Genomic DNA, 24,429 nt, shown 5'->3' with positions numbered 1-24,429 from the left:
TATGTGTATTATGGGCATTACTAATGTGGGGCATATGTGTCAGGTGCATCACTGTGTGGAATTATGTGTATTATGGGCATTACTAATGTGGGGCATATGTGTCAGGTGCATTACTGTGTGGAATTATGTGTATTATGGGCATTACTAATGTGGGGCATATGTGTCAGGTGCATCACTGTGTGGAATTATGTGTATTATGGGCATTACTAATGTGGGGTTATATGTGTCAGGTGCATCACTGTGTGGAATTATGTGTATTATGGGAATTACTAATATGGGGCATATGTGTCAGGTGCATTACTGTGTGGAATTATGTGTATTATGGGCATTACTAATGTGGGGCATATGTGTCAGGTGCATCACTGTGTGGAATTATGTGTATTATGGGCATTACTAATGTGGGGTTATATGTGTCAAGTGCATCACTGTGTGGAATTATGTGTATTATGGGCATTACTAATGTGGGGCATATGTGTCAGGTGCATCACTGTGTGGGATTATGTGTATTATGGGCATTACTAATGTGGGGTTATATGTGTCAGGTGCATCACTGTGTGGAATTATGTGTATTATGGGCATTACTAATGTGGGGTTATATGTGTCAGGTGCATCACTGTGTGGAATTATGTGTATTATGGGCATTACTAATGTGGGGCATATGTGTCAGGTGCATTACTGTGTGGAATTATGTGTATTATGGGCATTACTAATGTGGAGCATATGTGTCAGGTGCATCACTGTGTGGAATTATGTGTATTATGGGCATTACTAATGTGGGGCATATGTGTAAGGTGCATTACTGTGTGGAATTATGTGTATTATTGGCATCACTGTGTGCCATTATGCAGGGTTGAACTGACCAACAGGGTACCCCCCACCCCCATCCCCCGGTGGTCCCCACTGCCGAAGTGTTTCTGGGTCAGATGCAGAACTAGTGGCAGTGCTAGGGGGCACCAGACAAAATTTTGCCTAGGGTATCAAAATGGCTTGGGCCAGCTCTGCCCATGGTCCTTTTGGAGTCCCAAGCATCCTCTACGGACTAAGAGAAAAGGATTTACCGGTAGGTATTAAAATCCTATTTTTTCTGTGTGTATTTCAAGGTTCTTTAAGTTGTCTTTGTTCCACTACAAAAAAACTTTATAAAATAGTTGTCTCTCAATTAGGTGGAGCTATAAACAGTACCCAGACATTATTACACTATCAGTTTAAATCTAATATACACCATTGGTTTAAATTTAAATACACAATCCATACCTCCCAACATGACCCACTCCAAAAGGGACAAAGAGCTCTCTACCTGGATTTCCCTTTGAATTTATGATTGCAATCACCGCTGTTGAAATACCTTCCATATCAATGCAGATTGTGTCTCAAATGAATGCCCAGATGTAGTACATCCATTCACATTTTCACACTAGAGAATCCATGGGTAATCGCAGCTGTGCATGAACTGTGTGCACCTCTGAATAAGCCTCAGTGACAGTCTGATAGCTACAAGACAAAGAGCAACATTGAGAACAAAATATATGTAATTTTTGTACAGTAGATCACTACATTGTATATTACACAACTCTGCAAAGTGCTCTTGCAATAGGTGTTCTACCAAGTAAAGAGGTTACAGACAATAATTTCCGGAGTTACAGAACCTATTTTGTGACGCATTACAGTTCTGATTCCTCTCTCTAATGATCCACCTGATATATTAGTAGTGTTGCACCAGGACTCGCCTGCACCCTGTTCCAGCCTTTGCTGCAGGGAGCAGTAGACTGGGCTCCTGGCATGACCTAAGGAGGTGCTGTTGCCCCTTTGAGCAGTGGTACACCAACCCAGGTACCTGCAAGCTAGAGACATGTGCCGCAACATCAATATGATGCAACCCTGAATATAAGTTTTTTTTATACAGGTTGAGTCTCCCTTATCCAAAATGCTTGGGACCTGAGGTAATTTGGATATGGGATTTTTCCGTATTTTGGAATAATTGCATACCATAATAAGATATCATGGAGATGGGACCCAAGTCTAAGCACAGAATACATTTATGTTACATATACACCTTATACACACAGCCTGAAGGTCATTTTAGCCAATATTTTTTATAACTTTGTGCATTAAACAAAGTGTGTCTACATTCACACAATTCATTTATGTTTCATATACACCTTATACACACAGCCTGCAGGTCATTTAATACAATATTTTTAACAACTTGTGTATTAAACAAAGTTTGTGTACATTGAGCCATCAAAAAACAAAGGATTCACTATCTCACTCAAAAAATTCTGTATTTCGGAATATTCCGTATTTCGGAATATTTGGATATGGGATACTCAACCTGTACATGAGCAGGAACTACTGTATTGATTCACTTAAAAGGCTTCTTCCCATATTCCCAATATTCAAGCATTTCATTTTAAAAAGAAATTGTTACATGTGACATATGATTGGAATCAGTTAATTTCATAAGAATAGTAATAGAATCATATAAAAGCTGGCTGTGAAACACCTCATTTCCCCACACGTATCTTTGGTATAAGCACAGCTGGTGAACTATTCTAGATTAATTCAAGGTCTTTAGATAGCAGAGTTTAAAAATATATTCCGTATCTGTTATACATTGAGCGCATATAAACCATTGATAGTATATAAATCAAACAAACTTTCACCATACTTACCTGAAAGAAGTGAATCACGATGACAATCCTTTGGTTTCTGTCCTGCCTTGCCGTGCTAGGGGGTACCTATGGTAAGTAGACATGTGTCTGCGTTAGCATCTTACGTGTATGTGTAGCCTAGCTAGTCCTTACATTTATACCTAATATATCCTTACCTTTCATATCAGGCTGTGGTGTGCCAAGCATCAGACCTGTTGTCTCCGGGTATGCCAGGATTGTGAATGGTGAGAATGCCGTTTCTGGGTCTTGGCCATGGCAAGTGTCTCTGCAGGTAATGTAAGAACAGCTCATTAACTAGTTTGCTGTTACTATTAAATTACTGCACATGCTTTATTTGATGAACACTTGTCCTCTTATCCAAAGCTTAACGCTGCTTGAGTGTTAGGAAAGTGGCTTCATACTAATCAGTCACAGCCCCAAGTGCAATGTGTCACAGCTATAGTATTTAATGGGGAGAATTTTTTTAAGGTACAGTCCAAAATAACTTCAGAGAATAACTGCACACACAGCTGATATTAGAATGTTTCTGGCAGTAATATTACATCATTTAAGATGTTTTTATCAATTTTCAATAAATCCAGAACCAAATCTAAATCTGAACCAAAACACCTGAGGGTTGTTTTGCCAAAATCGAAAAACAAAAACAAAATACTGAGGGAGGTTTGGGCAAAACTCAAACCAACACATGAGAGTCTGCGCACATTTCTACCTAAAATGCATTGCTTTACTATGTATATATACTGTATATTGTTTTGCATTGGTTATATATACTTAGAATTTTGGATAAGGGATACTCAACCTATATTGATTACTTAGATACAAGTATACAAAGAGATTTATTTTCATATTTTCATAAAATTCAACTCTCCACCATATGAGGTACTAAATGCTTTGCTTGTGTTAGAAAGAAATAGTTTGCAATACTGTATATACTGTACTGTAATGCTTTTTAGCAAAAACCAAGACCTAACAGATCAAGCTGAGTGGCCTGTCAGAAGTGCCCACTAGTGGCTGCTGACAAATAATCAGTTTCAGTGATCTGTGCCTTCCCCTCTACACCTAGCCTCCTCCTCCCACCAATCCATAGTGGAGAGCTATACCAAAAGGTTCATGCACTCACAGCCGCAGGATTGCCCACCAGCAGCTGTTATTGGCTCACTGCAGGGGCTCCCCCTCCAGTTTCTTCTCCTCTCCAACAGTGATGTTCAATCATGAACACACATGGGATGGAAAGAAGCAGGGAGGAGTTTGGGATGGATCGGAGTGTAGAGGTGGAGGGACAGGATCATCAGCAGTCACAGCTGGGACCAGCCAATGGGAGGCAGGGTAGAGTGGGTGGGAGCCAGACAGTGGGACGTGGGGTGGAGTGGGTGGAGGCTAGACAGTGGAAGGTGGGGTGGAGTGGGTGGGAGCCAGACAGTGGGAGGCGGAGTGGAGTGGGTGGGGGCCAGACAGTGGAAAGTGGGGTGGAGTGGGTGGGGACTACACAGTGGGAAGTGGGGCAGACTGAGGTCCCTTTACTAGTTTATAATAAAATTGCATAGAACCTTTTAAAAAATGTTAAAATATGTGATTTACAGAATTTAATAATAAAATAGACAATTTTAGAGAATTTATCTGAAAACTATTAGCCAGTTACTGTAAGTGGTCATAGGAATTTTTGTCAGTAGTATTCAACATACAAAATATATTGAATGCATCACATGCCAATGTCACAATTAATTGACACATACTTAATGCAAAATACTGTAGACTAAAACAAAGGTAAACAAGTATTATTGTTATGCATTTTACAACAATCATAGAGCAGGACACAATTTCTTAGTCCCTGGAATATGTGTAGCGTCATCAAGCCAGTATAATGCATTGCTCGGTAATGTACTGTAGTGCATTAATAACGCTGATTTTGTTTACATACTGTATTGGTAGGACAACACCGGATTCCACTTCTGTGGTGGTTCTCTGATCAACAGTCTCTGGGTTGTAACTGCTGCTCACTGTGGTGTCACGTAAGTAATGTGCAACAGACTTTACTAAGATAAGAACTAAATATATATTTACAGACATTTACTAACAATCGTGTTTGGTCTGAGTTGAAACAAGACTGGCATCGCAGGGATATGCAAGAGGTTTTCAAGATCAAATACACAGATTTAATAAAAATTGTGTTTCACAGAACCATGTTTTACAAAGGTGTATGCCAACGTGTTTAGTCATGTTTAATAGGGGATACATACGTATGATATCCCGGCTGATGGGATGACGGTGGTCATGTGACCGACACTGGCATCCCGAAGCAGAGAATACCGACAGGGGTTGGGTAAGCAGCCTAACCCTAACCCTCCCCAGTGATGCCTAAACCTAACCCTCCTACCTCAGCAGCCTAACCGTAACCCTCACCAGTAATGCCTAAACCTAACCCTCCTACCTCAGCAGCCTAACCGTAACCCTCACCAGTAATGCCTAAACCTAACCCTCCTACCCCAGCAGCCTAACCGTAACCCTCACCGGGGGTACCTAACCCTCCCTTCTTGCGCCTAACTCTAACCCTCCCTCACCCGCAGTTACCATGCAGGAGTCCCGGCACAGCTCGATCGGGATCCCAGTGATGGCATTTTTATCCATGTCAGGATGCTGGTGTCAACATTCCATGGAGTGTCAAGATTCTGCCACCGGCATTCCGACTGCTGGGATCTTGACTGGATCCCATTTAATAGTGTGCATGTTCATTGGTCTTTTTGTCTGAATTGTTAAGAAAGCCTTAAAAAAAAAAAAAAAAAAAGAAGTGTGCCCCCCAAGCTTAACCAGCACAGGGCTGTGAAAAAATGCATAAGGGCCCCCAGTATTTTAAGAACCAGCACTGAGCTCCACTAGGAGGAGGGTAATGTCACACATAGGAGACACTTCATGGGGGATTCCTCGGGACCTGTGGGACCCCCCAATAAAGTGGCATCCCCCCTTGAATGTATTCCAGGCCTGGGCTGAAGCTCAGTGCTATCCCTCACACCCCTGGGAGGTGGGTGTGAGGTTGATAGCATTTAATAAAATATAATTAGTTTCAGGGAACTACAGGTACCAGCAAGCCTCCTCCACATGCGACACTCGAAGAACCACAAGTGCTAGCATATGGAGCATTACGCATTAAGGGCCCTCTGGTACCTATAGTTCCCCTGTAAAATAAATATAAAAATAATTACAAGACACACACATGAATGTGATAGCCCTTTATTACACACACACTCACACACACTGTACATGTTTAGCTTGTCCATGGCACCGGTCGGTCCCCTGGCCAGTAGAAATCCAAGTCTCTGGTCGGTCCTCTTCTCCAGTAGCATCCCGGGTAGTAGTATTATAACAAAAGCAATCCCAATCCATCTGGATTTAGTAGAGCAATACATACAGTATGTGTAGACATATAGAGCTTCTTTTGCAAATGACGAACCCAAATCAGTTGGCAAGTGATGGAACCCACATATGGCTGCCTGTCAATCAGTGCCTGCTACCATGGTAACAGGACTTCTGATTGACTGTGCAATCTGGGCAAACACAATTTTTAGTAAATTTACCCCATATTGTGTATGCATGTGAGTGTAGAAATGTATATTATGATTTGCATTTAAGTTGAATTGTACAGTAGTAACGCTATCTAGAATTGATGAATGATTTGTAGTAGAAAGAAAGAAAAACTCCAGAGGCACAGTTCCGTCTAGCCAGGGAATCTTGACCAAAGTGTGAACTTTTAACATTTTTATAATTAATTGACTTGACACTATAATCAAAGTTGCAACAGTAACTATAACTGCTATACATTTCATACACACAGAACTGCCCACCGTGTCGTTCTGGGGGAATATGATCGTTCTTCCAATGCTGAGCCCATTCAAACCAAAACTATTTCCAGGGTAAGTTAAATACAATCATCAGAAAACACAATTCCAAAAGTCTTTTACAATAATTAAAGCAAAACGATTAAGTATATGATAAGCACTTTAACATATTAAAATTTTAGATGACGTTAAGGTCACTTCATTACTTGCACAGTACCGCATCCTAATATTGTACATTTGTTTACAAATTGGGATTCATTTGAGTTCAACCCCCATATTAGTTTACTGAAAGAAAAAGCAATGATTTTATATATAAATTAGGATTTTTCTGGACAACTAAGGGGTATATTCAATTGAAGTTGAAAGCTGCCATCTGTCGAAAAGATGGCAGTTTTCGACTTTTTTAGGTCAGTAGGGTTTCCGACCTATTCAATCTAACCCCAAATTATTCGACAAGTCGAGGAATTCGACTTGTCGAAAAGCATGTTGATCGGCGGAATAGCTGCCGATCCATGTGCTTGTGTCGAAAATGGTGCCAAAACCAACAGGTTTTGGCCCCCTTTTCGACCGTCTCAATTAGACTTTAAAAAAAGTCGAAGTGAGATTCGGGAGCAGAGACGGAGAGAGCCGCGAGCAGCCAGATGGGGAGAGCAGCGCCGGAAGATGTCACAGCCGCCCCTCACAGCAGCGTCCACCCGACTCCAGAAAGCGAGACTTTGCTTGCTGGAGCTGGGTAGATACTGCCGTGAACGGCGGCTGTGATGCGGGGACGGGGAGAGGAGGGTCGGGGAGAGGCAGAGAGACGGGGGGGGGGGGGAGCAGCGGGCAGACGGGGGAGAGCAGCGCTAAAGTAGTGACTATATAGCCGCTGCTGTAGCGCTGCTCTCCCCCGCCTGCCACGGCTCTCCCCTGTCTCAGCTCCCGCATCTCAATTCGACTTTTTTAAAAGTCGAATTGAGATGACATTGAATAGCCCAGGTCAGATCCATTCTGACAAATGAATGTCGGAATGGATCGGATTTCAATTGACTATACCCCTAAATGCTGTAGCTGGTCCTACCTGTGTTCTCTCTCTCTCCTGTCTATTTCCTCCTAATTTTTATCAGTGCTCCCTCTACTCTTTATGTCCCCTCTTTCTCCTCCTCTTACTCCATTTCTTTCTTCTCCCTTTATTTCTCTTCTAAGCACCTGATTTACTTTATATAGATTATCCTAAGTGTCATATTTTTTTCTCATCTTCAGTGCGTTTTTTGTTCTATATGTGGTCTGTGTATCCCTGAGTTCCTTTTCCATTTCAACTATACTGTTATACATTGTTGGTTGTGGACAGAGCCGTAAAAAGGTGTGTGCCAGTGTTGCCTTGCACACAACGCAACTGCACTGTGGGTGAGTCATCCGGAAACACCACCCGCACGACTGTTGCCTGCTCTCTCTCACTGCCTCCCGCCGACCACTGCAGCAGTGCTGCCCTGCACGCGGTGGTAGTGGTGGTGGGGGGGTGTTCTGACCTTTTTTTGTTTGAAGAAGCTGGAGCTATGGGCTGCTATTTAAGACCCGTCCCTTCAGAATTTGGCTTCTCCAACTTCAAAGACCAGCGAATCGCAGTTGTGCGTCTTGGCAGCTGCTGTAACCTCCGACTGCCCCAGTCCCTCCACTGGCTGCTGCATCCTATCACTACAGCCCATTGCCTGGTCCTCTGTAAAAGGGGGCTCTGCCTTCCATAATGTGTAAAAGGGAGCTCTACCTGCCGTACTGTGTAAAAGTACCTACCTGCTGTAATGTGTGAAATAGGGACTCTACCTGCTGTAATGTGTAAAAGAGAGCTCTGCCTGCCGTAATGTGTAAAAGGGAGCTCTACCTAGCGTAATGTGCTTTGGGCTCTACCTGGTGTAATGTGTGTAAGTGACGCTACTGTGCAGCGTAATTTGAATAATGGAAACTACTGTACAGTGTAATATGTGTCATTTTGTGGCCACGCCCCTATATTTATGGCGCGCACTGGCCTTATTTTAAATATGTTGGGGGGGGGCACTAATGCTGTTCCTTGCACACACCTCTATAATGTCTAGTTACGGCACTGGCTGTGTATAATATTGTGATGTTGTTTCTCAGTGTCTGTGCTTTTCTCATGATGGGTGTGTGATGAGTAAGTGAAACAGAAAAAGTGTTGGTGTAATGACATGATTTGTATCAGTCTTCAGCTTTATATATATTGATTTGTTTTGTTTTGACAGGTCTTCAGACACCCCAGCTACAGTTCCTTCACCATTGTCAATGATATCACTCTTTTGAAGCTAACCAGCACAGCTACTTTCAACACTATTGTGTCTCCTGTTTGTCTCGCTGTTACCAATGATGTTTTCAATGGAGGAGAGAGATGCGTTACTACTGGATGGGGTTATGTAAATGCTGCAAGTAAGAATATGAAGGATTCACCAATGTTTTGAACATAGCGATCATTATTTTATTGAATATTGGTCTAGTGGCCGAAAAGTTATTTAGCAGCCTTAAAACATCTGAAAAGCAAATTTAAAGGCATAGTAATGTGTGGTACAGCTGAAGGCATGTGAGTGATCAAAATAGAGCAGCTGAAAGGACCCCCCTTTTAAAGGCAAAGTGGTGGGAGTGGGTGATTCTCCAGGAAGTGAACATTAAAGTCCCGTGCATCCCACACTTTTAATTTTTATTTTCCTTTTAAACTGGTCTGTTAAGAAATTGTTATATGAAAATGTAATTGCTGAATAACGATGCTTTACCCTATAACTTAATTTAAGACCCACTAAAATCTTGGTATTTTGGAAAAGTATGTCATTTGAATTTGTGTAACTGTCCCGTGCATCACGGGGGAATCGCCCGAGTGCAGTTTCCCTGTAAGTCTGGGAGGGTTTAGGATATAGAAGGTCTGACTGTGCCATCTATCATGTAAATATACATTTGTAAAATAGCAAAGTTGCCAATACTGAAAGACATACTGTATAGTAATTTACTTGTATAGGCAGCCCTATTATGATAGTGTGTTATAGTCTGTTTGAAGAACTATTGTTTTATCACTTTTTGATATTTAGCACAAAACACACCAAGCAAACTGCAACAGGTGTCTCTTCCTCTTCTGACCAACACTGAATGTCAGAGACACTGGGGAACCAGAATCCAAAGCACCATGATCTGCGCTGGAGCCTCCGGTGCCTCATCCTGCATGGTACGGTAGACTATAAATTTCAATGTATGATTTGTCTGTATTCTTTAACAAATAATCACTGAGCAAACTTTCCACTTTTACTAAATGAAAGCTATGGGTTCCAGATCATGGCCAAAAATCCTGTCTTTCTGTGACATCTATTTGGCCTGTGTTTAAACCCATCTACCAACCACACTAATGTACCCTCATGTTATCCAGATGCATATGTATCTTAAATTGAAAATGGTTCATGTGGCTTGGTGGATAGTTTGAGTAGTACTATTATTATTATTACATTTTATTTATAAGGCGCCACAAGTATTTTGCAACACCGTACATATGGCACACATTAGAACAATACAGGGTAACAAGAACTTAACATTACAGTAACTGAAAACGAAAACAGAGCACAGGTAACATTTAGCACCACAATTCCCAGTACACAATGCAGCTGAGATGTAAGAAAGGAAAAGAGTAACTGGCGTATTACTAGGGGCAGGCAGCCATTGGAAGAGATAAACAGTAACGAGCGAGAGGAGATGTGGGTATAGACATTCGCTACGTAGGAGAAAGCTAAAACTGAGTGTGAAAGAAGAGGTCTGTGAGAGCAGGAGGGAAGAAGTCCCTGCTCCAATGCTCCAATGAGCTCATAATCTAAGAGGAGGTGGGAGACACTAAGACTTCTTGTTGTGGGCAGCATTCATCTAAGTAATAACGATCAACATCTTAGTTTATACACAATTTAATCCCATATTTATTATTGCACATATATTATAAAGTTTCCTTTTTTTCATTTTAGGGAGACTCTGGTGGACCACTTGTGTGCCAGAGAAATGGAGCTTGGACCCTGGCTGGAATTGTCTCCTGGGGAAGTTCTACCTGCTCAGCCTCCTCTCCCGGAGTATATGCTCGTGTGACAGCTCTTAGATCCTGGTTGGATCAAACCGTTGCTGCTAACTAAACAGAGATCTATTTATATACTGTATTATACTGTATCAAACATGACAAGATTTATAACATTTTCAGAGTTTACTGTATAAAATACTTACATCAGAAAATAAAATTCATAATATTGCTTTGATTTATATAATTTACTGTCACGTTATCCTTCACCTATTGCCATGAATATACAGTGTGTGTGTATGTGTATATATATATATATATATATATATACACACACACACACACACACACACACACTCTTTGCTGCTCTACTAGCCTTTACCACCTCTGAGATGAGGCTATTCCACTTGCCCACTGTGAAGTTTTTCCTCAAAGCTCCCCTGAACCTACCTGCCTCCAGCTGTCTCAGCGTATGTCCTCGTGCTCTAGTACTTCTCTTCATTTGAATAATGTCTCCCTATTGTACCTTGTTAAAACTCTTGATATATTTGTATCATGTCGTTTCTATACAGGGATGTGAAGTCAGGGGAGGCAGTGCCTCCCCTGTGATTAATTATTAGATTAATTATTAAAATAATACAAAGAAGATACTTATGACACATTATGATAAGTATCTTCTTTATTTTAGTCTAATAATTTTAACTCATTAAATTAGTTTGGAAGGCACTGATAGCAGTGTCTCCCGTAGATAATGGGAACGTGGATAGAGCAGGGGTCGGGGCCAAGCACTGGGCTATAAAAGCCCATTGAAAAAATGGAAGACAGCGGGACCTATATAAGTGCCTTGCTGACAGGGACGGGCTTTCAGCCCACATAAAAACACATCCCTGTCAGCAAGGCAGAAATGATTGGACAGCGGATCCAGCGCTGGATCTGCTGTCCAATCACCCATGCGAGGCGGCGGGACAGTAAGCTCTCCTCCCTTTATTTCCCACCTTAATCCACACCTGCTGCTGGCGGTGGGAGCGTCCCACACCCGGCGATCATCCCTGGGACCCTGTGTCCTCGCAGCAGTCAGCAGGCAGCCCCGGGGAGGGGGTGAGCCAAGTGCAGCGGCGGCAGCGGGCCCAGTGCCGGAAAGTAGACATAGATAAATAATCAGCGCCAAATGGTCATAAATGAGATGAGTAGGTCAGTAACCATAAACATTTAATTCATAATAAAATTCAATAAAACATCCACATGGAATCAATAAAATAAGTGAAGAATCAACCCTTAAAAAAGGGGGAATATAGAATGTTACTCCCGATCACATTTCTCTCCAAATGGAAGAGATAATAGGACCTGTTCCTATAATATAGTCCCCTTCTAGGTTTGTGCGGACCAGATAGATAGCCTGAACTAGGCAATAGTTACCACAAGTTTGTCCAAGGGTTTTTAAGCGGCTCAGCACTCCGCATAATTGCAGTTCCTTGGTGAGGTAGAAACAAAGCAATGTCCTCAGTTCAGATGGTATATCTCCAGCACAAGTCCAAGAAAATCAGTAGTGGGGTCTTGGTTCAGGTCCTCAGGTCTCCAGATGGTACAAATCCAAGAAATGATCCAAGGGAGCAGCTTACACCAACGCCTTTCATTGTGTTCACACAACTTTTTCAAGGTGCTTGCTTGGCTGTAGACAGGGGTTTATATACTCAACTAATATGGCTGCTCATTAGCATAAGTGATTGACATTAACCAACTCCTCTCATAATATGACCAAGAAAATGACAGACATAAGTATCGGGGGTGAAGCCCATAATAATAAATATGATACATATATTAAATACCTCCCAAATATCCAAAACAATCTATTTATTTATATATATATTGGTCACATGACCATTTATAGAAGCCTATCCTGGGCTATAATATCTAAAACCCGGAATGGCATCTGATTTATTTGTCCTCATGAACACTGGCAGGTCTCCTGGTTAGGGGGGGAAAACCAATCCACTTCTTATACTGAACAAGTGGGGATCCCCTCCCCCTCGTCAATATTAGTGGCATTAAAGGATCAGTTACGCGATCGGATCCCATCCCGTCACGTCATCAGTCCCCGCCCGGCCGCACGTAATCACGTGATCGGGCTTGTTACGTTGCATCATTCCCGCACGCCCGGGTGCGCATCATTGACGCTGCGGATGTTTAGTTTGGTTGCCAGGGCGGCGTGTCGCTACACGCGCTGTCACAACCTTACAATTGTTGTGGATAGTCTCACAAAATGACGGCTACGTAATCCCGCCAACCATCATGCCAACCACAATAGTGGCACTGTTTGTCATATATAGTATGTATATATTTACATCAATTTAGTTTGCTTGGAGTGCACTGTGCAGTGGTCGATGAGGACTTACATACTTTTCATAAGACAAAAAAATATAGTTAAAAGTAATGCATAATAAGTATATGTATTGGTGAGCAATAAACAGTAATGACTCTTAATGAGCCTCCATTAATTTGTCCAATAGCCATCTTTCAAACAGTAGAAGTAGATATAGATAAAAATTGATAATGACACTAATAAATAACCCTTTCGTGCTTTACCAATTCTAAAGTATATTCAGAGAGATATGTGCCACATAATACTGATGTATACAGAAAAAATCCCAAAGAGAAGAATAAATAGGATCTTATTTAGAGGCATATATATAGGTAATAGGAGATGAATCGTACTATAATGTGAGAGTACTTATGTATTAGTATATTACCAGACCTGTATATTCACAATAGATGTCAACAGTAATGTATAAAAAAACTGCTATCATTAGAAGAAAGGGCAGCAGTCTGAAAAAATAAATAAATAAATATATATATATATATATATATATATAAATGTAGAAATCAGCGGCACTCACGGCTCCCCGTCAGGGAATAAAAGAAGACACAGGCGTTGTGTATCAGTCAACGTTTCAATGTTATTTAGGTAAACATTTTCCTACACTGTGTATATATATATATATATATATATATACTAATATTATTACTTGGATATATGACATTCAATTTAAACATCCAGTACAGTTCTTGTTTACACAAGATTTTGTACCGGTCCCCCCCCCCTCTCTTCGTTATGCCCACCTGTTCAACCGCTGTTAGATGGAGGGAGCTAGGATCCCCTTCATGATAATCTCTAAAGTGTCTAGAGACACTATGCGTGGAGATTCTCCTGACTATATTACGGCGGTGTTCCATGAAGCGAGTCTTAATGCTTCTTTTAGTCCGCCCCACATATTTCTGATCACATCCACAAGAGAGGAGGTATATAATATAAATTGAATCACAATTCATAAAACTAGTGAGTTCGTAATCCTCTCCATCTGTCACGTGGAGGTTTGTGGTTTTGCGAGACATGTGTTTACAGGTAGTACACCTGGTAGCCCCACATCGGAAGAAGCCTTTGGGTTTTTGCGTCAGCCAGGTGTCCCCCATTGTCCGTTGTGTGGTGACTTTTTTGATAAAGCTGGGAGCAAGAATGTTTTTAAGTTATTTATTCTTTTTAAAAATGAATTTCGGCTTGGGTGGTAGATGGCTTCTCAATAGATTGTCTTGATTCAAAATATTAAAGTTTTTACATACAATCTTTTTAATTTGCATACTTTCATTATTGTATGTCGATATAAAGGCCAAGCCGTCTAATTCATCATTAGGGTCTCTTTCCTTATTGCGTCTAAGTACAGTATCGCTATCTAAATTAGAAACCTCTCTGACAGTCTTCTTTAGTGGTAAATACGGATAACCTCTACCACTAAAGGCCTCCACCATAGAGTCGGCCTGTTCCAGGAATTTAGTTTTTTCTGTGCAATTGCGTTGTAACCGCATCAATTGCCCCCTAGGAATGTTCTCCTTCCAGGGGGGATAATGGGCACTCCGGTAGTGCAGATAAGAGTGAGTGTCAACCTCCTTGTTATAATTGGAGGTGTATATTTTATTGTCCCTGGCTTCTAGAGTTATATCCAGGAAGTTAATAGTGAAAGGGTGAAAGGAGTGAGTAAACTGAAGATTAAAGTGATTAGAATTAAAATTAGAAACAAATGCTTGTGCTGATAGTTCATCCCCAACCCAAATTATAAAGAGATCGTCAATATATCGGCCATAGAGGACGAGGCTCGCGCCAAAGTCGCCAGTCGCCACCCCACACATGGGTGTCCTCAAAGAGGCCCATGTAGAGGTTGGCATAACTGGGCGCAAACCTCGTCCCCATGGCCGTGCCCATTACTTGTAAATAAAACGTGTCCATAAACAAAAAATAATTGTGCTGAAGAATGAAAGAAATAGCATCTAACAAAAATGCCCTGTGTCTCTCCGAAAGGTCACCATCAGTCCTTAATCTAGTTTCTATTGCATCCCGACCTAGATCATGCGGGATGTTGGTATGGAGACTGCACATCTAGAGTCAGAAATGCATATGTGTCTTTCCACACAAAGTCTTGTAGAAGTTGTAAAAAATGAGTGGTGTCTTTAATGTGAGACCTTAAGGTAGAGACACAGGGTTGAAGGAAAGAATCCACATAAAAGGACAGATTAGAGGACAAAGAACCTATACCAGATATAATGGGACGCCCAGGTGGTGAACTAAGTGACTTGTGTACTTTAGGGAGGTGATAGTAAATCAGAACTGTGGGGTGCTTAATAAACAAAAAATTAAATTCGTCCCTGGATATAACTCCATCGACCAGGGCATCATCTAGTAAATTGTGGAGCTGTCTCAAATAGTGAGATGTGGGATCGGAATCCAGAGGTTTATAGAATTCAATATTCGTCAATTGTCTATATGCCTCAGCAATATACTCCTCTCTATCTTGCACCATCAGACCACCCCCCTTGTCCGCTTCTCTAAAGACCAAGGAAGTGTCCTTAGTGAGATCCCGCAGGGCTTTCCTCTCCCATTTGCTGAGGTTGGTATTGATTTTCTTTTTATTCATTGGGTTCTTTTGTTGGCATAGATTACTAAAGTCTTCTAATGTAGTTTTATAAAAGCACTCAACCATGGGGCTCTTGTATGTAAGGGGATAGAACTCAGATTTGCACTTAAAGTCCCCCCTTTTGATATCAAATACTTTTTTTGTATTAGCTACTCCAATGCTGGAGTTATCATCCAGGAGGGTCTGTAGGATCTCAAGAGCTGAATCATCTCCTGAATCGAAGGTGATAGCCATTCCCTCTGCTTTGTGTTGTTGCAGATTACGTTGTATGAAATATTGTTTCCTACATAAAGTGCAAACAAATCTGTTCAATTCAACGAAGTGCAGCAGCGTTGAACGGCGCTCTCTTTCAACCTCCCAGCTAACTTCAGCCTCGTCCAGGCAGCAGCTGGCCCTCAGCAGCATCACCGGGTTTCTGTCTCCTGCGGAGCCGCATTTGGCGGGCTCTTACACGCGCAGGAGGGGAGTGCAGGTATAGTCGTGAACCACTGCATCTCCAACAGCAGGCCGCGATCCTGAGGCACCTGTGGTGAGTACAGCACTCCTATTCCTCCCCGCAGCATGGACAGGGAATGAAGCGCCAGAGTTCATCATCCCCTCCCGCCTTCCTTTCTCTTCTACATGCTGAGCGCATACACGGAGAAGGGGTTACACTGTGCAGCAGCAATTCTGTGAGGGCTGATGACGTCTCTCCCAGCTGCCTTACATGTAAAAAAGGGGGACTCTGCTGCCTAATGTGTAAAAAAGGGACTCTGCCTGCTTAATGTGTAAAAAGGGGGACTCTGTCCGCCTAATGTGTAAAAAGGGGGGCTCTGTTGCTGTAATGTGTATAAAATGGGACTCTGTTGCTGTAATGTGTAAAAAGGGGGACTGTTGCTGTAATGTGTAAAAAGGGGAACTCTGCCTGCTGTAATGTGTAAAAGGGAGCTCTACCTGCCTACTGTGCAGTACCAGCACACATCCCCATGTACTCTAATGTATCTGCTGTTAATAAAAAGAGAGCTGAGGTTTGTGTTCTTGTGCTTCTGTGGATGTACAGGAGAAGCCAGTGCCTCCCCAGCCATTGACCTCACTGCACATCACTGTTTCTATCATAACCCCCACCCCCTTTCCCTTCTCTGCTCCAATATGATGCATCAACATAGTCACCTACTTACAACTTTGGGCTCATTGTGTGGTGCATGCACGCGCCATGTTTTGATATTCAGACACATGCACTGTTGGCTTGAATACAAGAGATGCATCTGTTTTCACAGATGAATGCGACTCAGTGTAAGGCCATAAGTGGCTTCAATAAAGCCACCCATTAACCACCCATGCATGTGGCCAAACCATATAATGAGATGGATGCAGATCTTGATTCCTCAGCAAGATCTCTGTGTCCACATCTACTCACACGCTAGGGGCCCCCCAGCACAGGGCAAGGCAGCCCGGCATGTGTCTTGCACCGTCCCATGATGCAGTTGCAATTTACTTGTGAACGCATCGATTTAGGCTGATCCCTGGCTGCACCATTTTTTTTCTCAGACCTTACATGCAGCTGCCCCCAAAATTTCCTTTTTGCACCTACGTTGTCCAGACCACACCCACCAAATGCCGCGTCGGCCCAAACCCCCCCACCCACCCCTCCGCCGGACAGCCATTGCTGTCATTCACTATGTGATTGCATGGTGAAGGGTTGCACACGCGCACTATGGACGGCTGCGTCCATTTCTAAGTAGCCCCCATAATCTTATTGCTGTTTCCTCATCATGAGCGTCAGGATTGGCTTGTTTGGATGACATAAAACAACCTTTTATATTAACATGAAAGCCATGGTGCCACTATCAGTATGCCCTTCTATTGCCCAGTAAGCAAGTTCTGGCATATTTATCAACTAGAGTCAATAACAAGTATAATAAATTCTTTATTACATGGTCACCCTGCCATGGGCCATGGTTTGGTGGGTCCACTAGAAAACAGTTTTATTTTTTCAACATAGGCAAACTGCGAAATATATTTCAAAATGTAACGTTCGTTACCATGGAATGACCCTACTGCTAGCTGAACACAATAACATACGTATAGACATAAGTGTGAAACCAGTTAACTATTTATTAACAAATAAAAACACAACAGTAACAGAGCAATATAGGTCTGCAAGATATATACGTAATTAAAAACAAAATACAGTACTGGTGCATCAATAAAATAAAACGTCCTTTATGTGAAGTACTTGAATTTGAGCATAGGTTGAGTCTCCCATATCAAAAATGCTTGGGACCAGAAGTAATTTGGATATTGGATATTTCCATATTTGTTTATAATTGTGTGCATGAAGCAAAGTTTGTGTGCATTGAACCATTAGAAAGCAAAGGTTTCACTATCTCATATTTTGTAATATTCCATATTTCAGAATTCTGGATATGGGAGACTCAGCAGGTACTGTCAGGAGGCTTCTGATAGTATAGCAGTCATAGCAGAAGTCAATCTTATGAAGAGGAAAAGGCATGAGAAATTAGTTACAGTACAAAAAGGGGCAGATGTATTAACCTGGAGAAGGCACAAGAAAGTGATAAACCAGTGATAAGTGCAAGGCGATAAACGCACCAGCCAATCAGCTCCTAACTGTTCATTTACATATTGGAGCCGATTGGCTGGTGCGTTTATCACCTTGCACTTATCACTGGTTTATCACTTCCTTACGCCTTCTCCAGGTTAATACATCTGCCCCAAACTCTGCAGAGCAAGCTGACTAATATATCACTGGCATCAAAAGACTGAAAAGCAGCCCTCTTCCACCCTCAGCAGGAACATACTCGCTGTTGAGGCAAAGATTAAGGCAGGAAGAGCAGCAGTCACTTCTTTACTAGTGTCACCATGTAGACAACACGTAGGGGGTAGCGTTTACTAATTTTTGAATAAAGTTAAAAAATGTAGAGTAATTGTTAGCTCCCCCTCATGCCTCATTTATTAACACTTTTTAACTCCATGAGGCCGGGAAATTCCCCGCCTCCTGGTTTCAATGACCCCAGAATTGTGGTCTTTCCAAAAGCAAAGAAAGATCCCCAACTTGTACAATCATACCGACCCACATGATTGCTTAACCAAGATTTTTTATTATTTACTAAATGGATTGCTCAATGACTCCAATGTGTTCTGCAAGGTATTCTCCATCCAGCACAAAATGGTTTTGTCAAAGGTAGAACTTCGGTACATAATATTTGTATGCTAATTGCAGCAATGCGCCATTCGCAACAATTAGCCTGCCGGGCTGCTGTTATTGTTAGTTGTGATGTGGATAAAGCCTTTGACCGGACCTCCTGGTCACATATTCTACGACTCTTACATGTCCAACACTTTAGGGTTGAATTTATTTGTATATTTTGTCTGCTTTATGCTCAGCCCATGGCTTTTCTCACACTCAATGGCCTTAATATGCCCCCTCTTCTGTTGTACAGAGGGACCCGTCAGGGCTGCCTTCTCTCCCCATTGCTATTCAACTTAGGTTTGGATCCATTCAGGATACCTCATGGCAGAGAATTGAAGTAGAGTCCCAAGATATAAAAGTCTCTGCATTTGCAGATGATCTGTTATTATACTTTAACAAACCTAGAGATGATATTCCATGTTTGTGAGGTATACTTCACGACTTCAATTTAATATCTGGATTTTTTGTTCATTTAAATAATTTAGAAGCCTTGGCTTTAGGTGCAGATACAAAGCTAGAATGGGGGAATTCATTCCCATTTAAATGGACTCAGGACTACTTAATATTTCTAGGTCTAGGTATCCCACCCCATCCCTCTGAATTCTATTCTATCAATTGTCCCTATTTTATTAATCAGATGTTAGAAGATTTTGGGAGATGGCAACATCTCCCGATCTCTTATGTAGGTGGCTGTCATTTGTATAAAATGGTTTCCTTTCCTCATCTCCTATATCCACTCCAAATGCTTCCATATGTCTTATGAAAACGTGATATTCATACAATTAATAAAGCCCTTACTAAATTCATATGGGCTGATAAACGCCCCCGTATTTCTTTATTTAAATTGCAACAGCCCTTGTCACTTGATGGAGTTAGTCTTCCTTGTGCCGAGGACTACGCTTTGGCTGCCAGTTATAGGTATGCGTTGGATTTGGAGGTGGTAACAATTATACTAACTTAGGGGGTAACTCAGATCTGATTGCAGCAGCAAATTTGTTAGTTAATGGGCAAAACCATGGGGGTCATTCCGAGTTGATCGCTAGCTGCCGACCAGGCTAAAAATCGTCACTTCTGCGCATGTGTATGCAGCGCAGTGCGCACGTGCAACGTACTTTCACAAAAGCCGATGCAGTTTCACACAAGTACTACCACAAAATCAGAGATCTGTGTTTATAACCACAGCGCTTTAACACAAAATTATAGACAAATAAAAATCACCATAACGTCCCTTAATGAAGGTTCCTGTGATGGAGTCCTCAAAGCGAATGTTCTGATGGAATTTCTCCAGAGTATAGTAACATGTAAGGGAATAAAAATAAAGACCAATGTGTAGTAGATTCCTTTTATGTATCCACAGTTCTTAGTGAATTTTTTATATGATAAAGAGGTGGCTTAGGAGTGTACCCCACTCACATTTTGATTAAGAAGCTATAAGCCCATCAAGGTTTCTTTGCCCAATGCCGTGGCCTTGCCCACTTGAACTACGCCGACGTGATGTTTTAGGATGGAAATATATATAAATGAAGCGTACCCAAGAACTCACACTCGCAAGGTGGGTGTTAAACACTTCAAGGTATCTTTAGTATGGAAAGGAGTCAAATATGGGTCCACTCAAGCGTACCCCAACTCACAGTGCTCGGTGTGATGATACTCCCATAAAGGTATCTTTCAGTTCTGTTTCCCGGACTGTGTTCATAAAGTGGTAATGTTGGCTCCCCAAAGAAACTCACTCTCCTCAAATGGAAGCAGGGGGGTACACAAATTTAATAAAAATCACAAACATGAACACTTAAAATGGAGTCCATCCATAAAATAAACAAATAGAAAAATAGCAGCAAAAATCGGCAAAGGGGTTAAAAGCTCCAAAGCAGCAGAAAAGTTTTTGTTTGAAATATCCAATAGGTAAATAACTACTCACACTCCTATTGTCAACATGTTTCAGCCCTGGCCTGGGCCTGTATCAAGACATAATGGAGTGTGGCAGTTGCTTGATATTTAAAGGGCATGTGCCCAATAGAAATTCAACAGGAAGTGACGTCATAATTTAGTTAGTTAGAATTGGTTATTATTATGTGGTATTTATCCTCTTTGCCATTTTCACAGCAAATAGATCACCGTGTTACTCATTCACATTCTTATAAACATCTATTACAATCCTGTGGAGACACTGAATAGGCAAAACTATAATAAAAACATTCACGTTGGCCGGAAATTATGGGTCCCAGGCATTCTGGGAATTTAAGTTTCTGTGTACTATAAAATGGACAGACATCCTCAATGCAACATCCTGTCACGGGGCATGTGGGAAATGTAGTCCACTGGAGTCCAATTGCCTATATTCAGGCAAGAAACTGTCAAACCCGAAAGTGATGTAATCCTGGTGAAAGGATCCATGGGATGTGTAGTTTTCCAATAGAGGCAGCATACTGTGATGTAAAGAGTCCCGGAATCAATAAATAAAAGATACATAGTGCACCTACAAAATAAATATAAAGTGCACTAGTGAGCTCCCAAATGAATAGAGATTACATATGACTTAAAAACCATGTTGATTCGCATGCACTAAAAATAAACATAAACAAGGCTAAAAGATGAATATAAAGTGCACTAATAGACTCCCCAGCGGGGAAAGGATGGCATATAATATAGAAATCATATTACTTGCCCTAAAATCAGCAAAAACTAGAGCTTAGAAACAATATCAAATTCATAATCCAAATTCACAATGATGTATTAATATCCATCGCACACATCATTGTACATTTACATAAACCATTTTAGCTCGAAATCATTATTCAAGCCTGCAGGATGCAGAGTATTATAGTTAAAAATACAGCTCATCTCCATTTTTGCCAGGCAGACAGCCGTATTGTTATTACGCTGCGTACCTCTGATGTGTCTCAGTCCGCAGAAATTACTGATATCTGAAGTACGGCACCCATGTTCTGAGTTGAAATGAGCAGAAAGGGAGTGGGTCTCCAACCCTTTTTTGATATTCCTAATATGCTCACCTAGTCGCGTTTTAAAAGGTCTATATGTGCGTCCGATATATGTTAAATTATATTTACACGTAATGGCATATACTATGTTCTTCGTATCGCAGGTAATAAAATCCTTTATTTCTACAGTTTTCCCATTGCTGAGGATTTTTTCAATTTTACTACTGCCCCCGCTTTTTATATTTCTGCAACCCATGCAACTCCCACACCTGAAGAAGCCTTTTGAGACTATTCCAGGCGCAGAGGCTTTAGTGTGATGGGCACTTGAAACTAACTTGGATCTCAAATTTGGAGCCTTGCGATATATATGCACAGGTTTAGTGGGAACAAGTGGACCAATGACAGGGTCATTCTCACAAGGTTCCAATGTCTGTTAAGGATTTTTTCTATAGATTTATGTTGTGTGGTTTACTCTGCTATGAACGCCCATTCATATTTCTTATCCTTCTCCCTTTCCATATTATTAACCTTTAGGAGATCCTGACGTTCCACTGAGCTAATATCTTCCATGACCTTAGCTAAATTTGCACTTTTATAACCACAGATTTCACATTTTTGGGATAAGACACTGGCTTGTTCTTTAAAGGTGGCATTATCGCTGCAATTCCTCTTTAGCCTTTTTAGTTGGCCCACAGGTATAGATTTGAGCCAACTCTGATGGTGACAGCTATCAGTTGGAATATAGCTGCCCGAATCTGTGGGTTTCGAGTACGTCTTGGTATTGATCCTTCCATCATCTATGTAAAATGTTATATCAAGGAAGTTAATCAGTTGTTGATCTATGGTGAAAGACAATTTAATGTTCCTATTATTGGAATTAAGGCCCTCACAAAAAACATTCAGGGAGTCTGCGTCGCCACGCCAGACGAAAAAATATCATCTATATAGCGGTGATAGGACACCAGGCTCGCCCCAAAGCCAACGCCCGACCAGATGGCTTCGGTCTCCCACAACCCCATAAAGAGGTTGGCATAGCTTGGGGCGAACCTGGTGCCCATCACCGTCCCTGTTCTCTGGAGATAAAATTGGTCTTTAAACAAGAAGAAATTATTCTCCAGAATAAATGTTATCCCGTCTACAGTAAATTCCTTTACATCGTCTGACAGATCTGATAGGTTCAGAAAGTGTCTGACCGCCTCTACACCTTGTCTATGGTCGATAATGGTGTAGAGGGAGGTGACATCAGCAGTGACCAGATAATCGCCCTCTTCCCATTTAATGGTTTCTAAGGCCACAAGGAAATCCTTAGTATCCTTAACATGGGAATTGGTCAAAAGAACCAGGGGTTGGAGAATGTGGTCAATGACTTGCGACAGATTGGCCGTTATTGAGTCCACCCCGGATATAATTGGTCGTCCCGGGGGGTCCACTAGACTCTTATGGACCTTTGGGAGAATATACATTACAGGCACAATGGGATTTTCTACCAAAATGAAACTCATCTCCTTTTGGCTCAAAGTCCCCCTCTTTTCATATTTCTCAACAAGAATTCTGAGTGTGGAGTAGATTTGGTCGTTCGGATTATTTCTTAGTTTTTTATGTACAGTGGTGTCATTCAACTGTCTAAGGACCTCACCTTCATATTTGTCCACATCCATTAAAACGATTCCACCCCCTTTATCTGCAGGCTTGATAACAAAAGTGTCTGCCCTCCTCGGGTCACCCAATGCTTTTCTTTCCTTTGCTCTGAAATGAAACAATTTTTTTGGTTGATCCTGTAATTTATTCAGATCGTCCATTACTAGTTTAGCAAAGGATTCAAGAAAAGGCCCCTGTTACTAACTACCCCTAACCGATTCTCCCCACTGGAAGGCTTGAGTGAGTCGCCTAGTTTTTAGAGGAGGGAAAACGGTTAACAAGATACAGATAGTCACATCTAAAACAAAAAGGGGGAAAAGAGGAGGGAAAATTAAACCAAGAAAACGGAAATATAAAAAGAGTAAAAAGAAATTAGCGAAAACGGACACGCCTATCAATAGCGATATAAATGTGGATCCCCTCGCAGCATCCATTAGTCAAAATGATTCTGTGGGTAATGAAACAGATAAGGTAAAGATTTTTAACCTAAGTACACATATTCTTTCCATAAGTGAAACATCTGTATTACAAAAGGGTCTGAAATACGCTCCCAGTAATTTTGTTGATTCCTTCAATTTGTATATAGATTTTACAAAAATACATTAGAAAACTTACAGTTAAAAAGTTTTTTGCCAATCAAGTCCAGCAGGATGTTCAGAATACTATCCCTCTTACCCCTATAAACCTAAGTCTGTATATATCGCAAGGCTCCAAATTTGAGATCCAAGTTAGTTTCAAGTGCCCATCACACTAAAGCCTCTGCGCCTGGAATAGTCTCAAAAGGCTTCTTCAGGTGTGGGAGTTGCAGGGGTTGCAGAAATATAAAAAGCGGGGGCAGTAGTAAAATTGAAAAAATCCTCATCAATGGGAAAACTGTAGAAATAAAGGATTTTATTACCTGCGATACGAAGAACATAGTGTATGCCATTACGTGTAAATGTAATTTAACATATATCGGACGCACATCAAGACCTTTTAAAACGCGACTAGGTGAGCATATTAGGAATATCAAAAAAGGGTTGGAGACCCACTCCCTTTCTGCTCATTTCAAATCAGAACATGGGTGCCGTACTTCAGATATCAGTAGTTTCTGCGGACTGATTTCTTAATCAAAGTGTGAGTGGGGTACGCTCCTAAGCCACCTCTTTATCATATAAAAAATTCACTAAGAACTGTGG

The 24,429-nt window shown here is 41.4% G+C and overlaps 1 protein-coding gene across 1 annotated transcript; it reads left to right on the top strand.

The window, feature by feature from the left end:
* Window positions 1-2,691: 2,691 nt before the first annotated feature.
* LOC134947798 (chymotrypsinogen A-like) lies at window positions 2,692-10,680 on the top strand. Its single transcript, XM_063935678.1, has 7 exons — window positions 2,692-2,743; window positions 2,840-2,943; window positions 4,602-4,681; window positions 6,499-6,577; window positions 8,737-8,917; window positions 9,568-9,701; window positions 10,480-10,680. The coding sequence occupies exons 1-7, from the start codon at window positions 2,692-2,694 to the stop codon at window positions 10,639-10,641; spliced, it is 792 nt and encodes a 263-aa protein (XP_063791748.1). The 3' UTR covers window positions 10,642-10,680.
* Window positions 10,681-24,429: the final 13,749 nt, after the last annotated feature.

Source organism: Pseudophryne corroboree, chromosome 8 (assembly GCF_028390025.1).
Source record: "Pseudophryne corroboree isolate aPseCor3 chromosome 8, aPseCor3.hap2, whole genome shotgun sequence".
In the NCBI taxonomy this organism is placed as follows: domain Eukaryota; kingdom Metazoa; phylum Chordata; class Amphibia; order Anura; family Myobatrachidae; genus Pseudophryne; species Pseudophryne corroboree.
The sequence above is the reverse complement of the archived record's forward strand: the minus strand, read 5'-3'. Positions and strand labels throughout refer to the sequence as shown.

What these genes read in the sequence shown, in the direction of transcription:
- LOC134947798 (XM_063935678.1), top strand. Translation starts at nt 2,692, where the DNA reads ATGACAATCCTTTGGTTTCTGTCCTGCCTTGCCGTGCTAGGGGGTACC. An exon ending in GCTGCTCACTGTGGTGTCAC is followed by an intron (nt 4,682 to 6,498) that starts GTAAGTAATGTG and finishes TCATACACACAG; the next exon opens with AACTGCCCACCGTGTCGTTC. An exon ending in GGGTTATGTAAATGCTGCAA is followed by an intron (nt 8,918 to 9,567) that starts GTAAGAATATGA and finishes TTTGATATTTAG; the next exon opens with CACAAAACACACCAAGCAAA.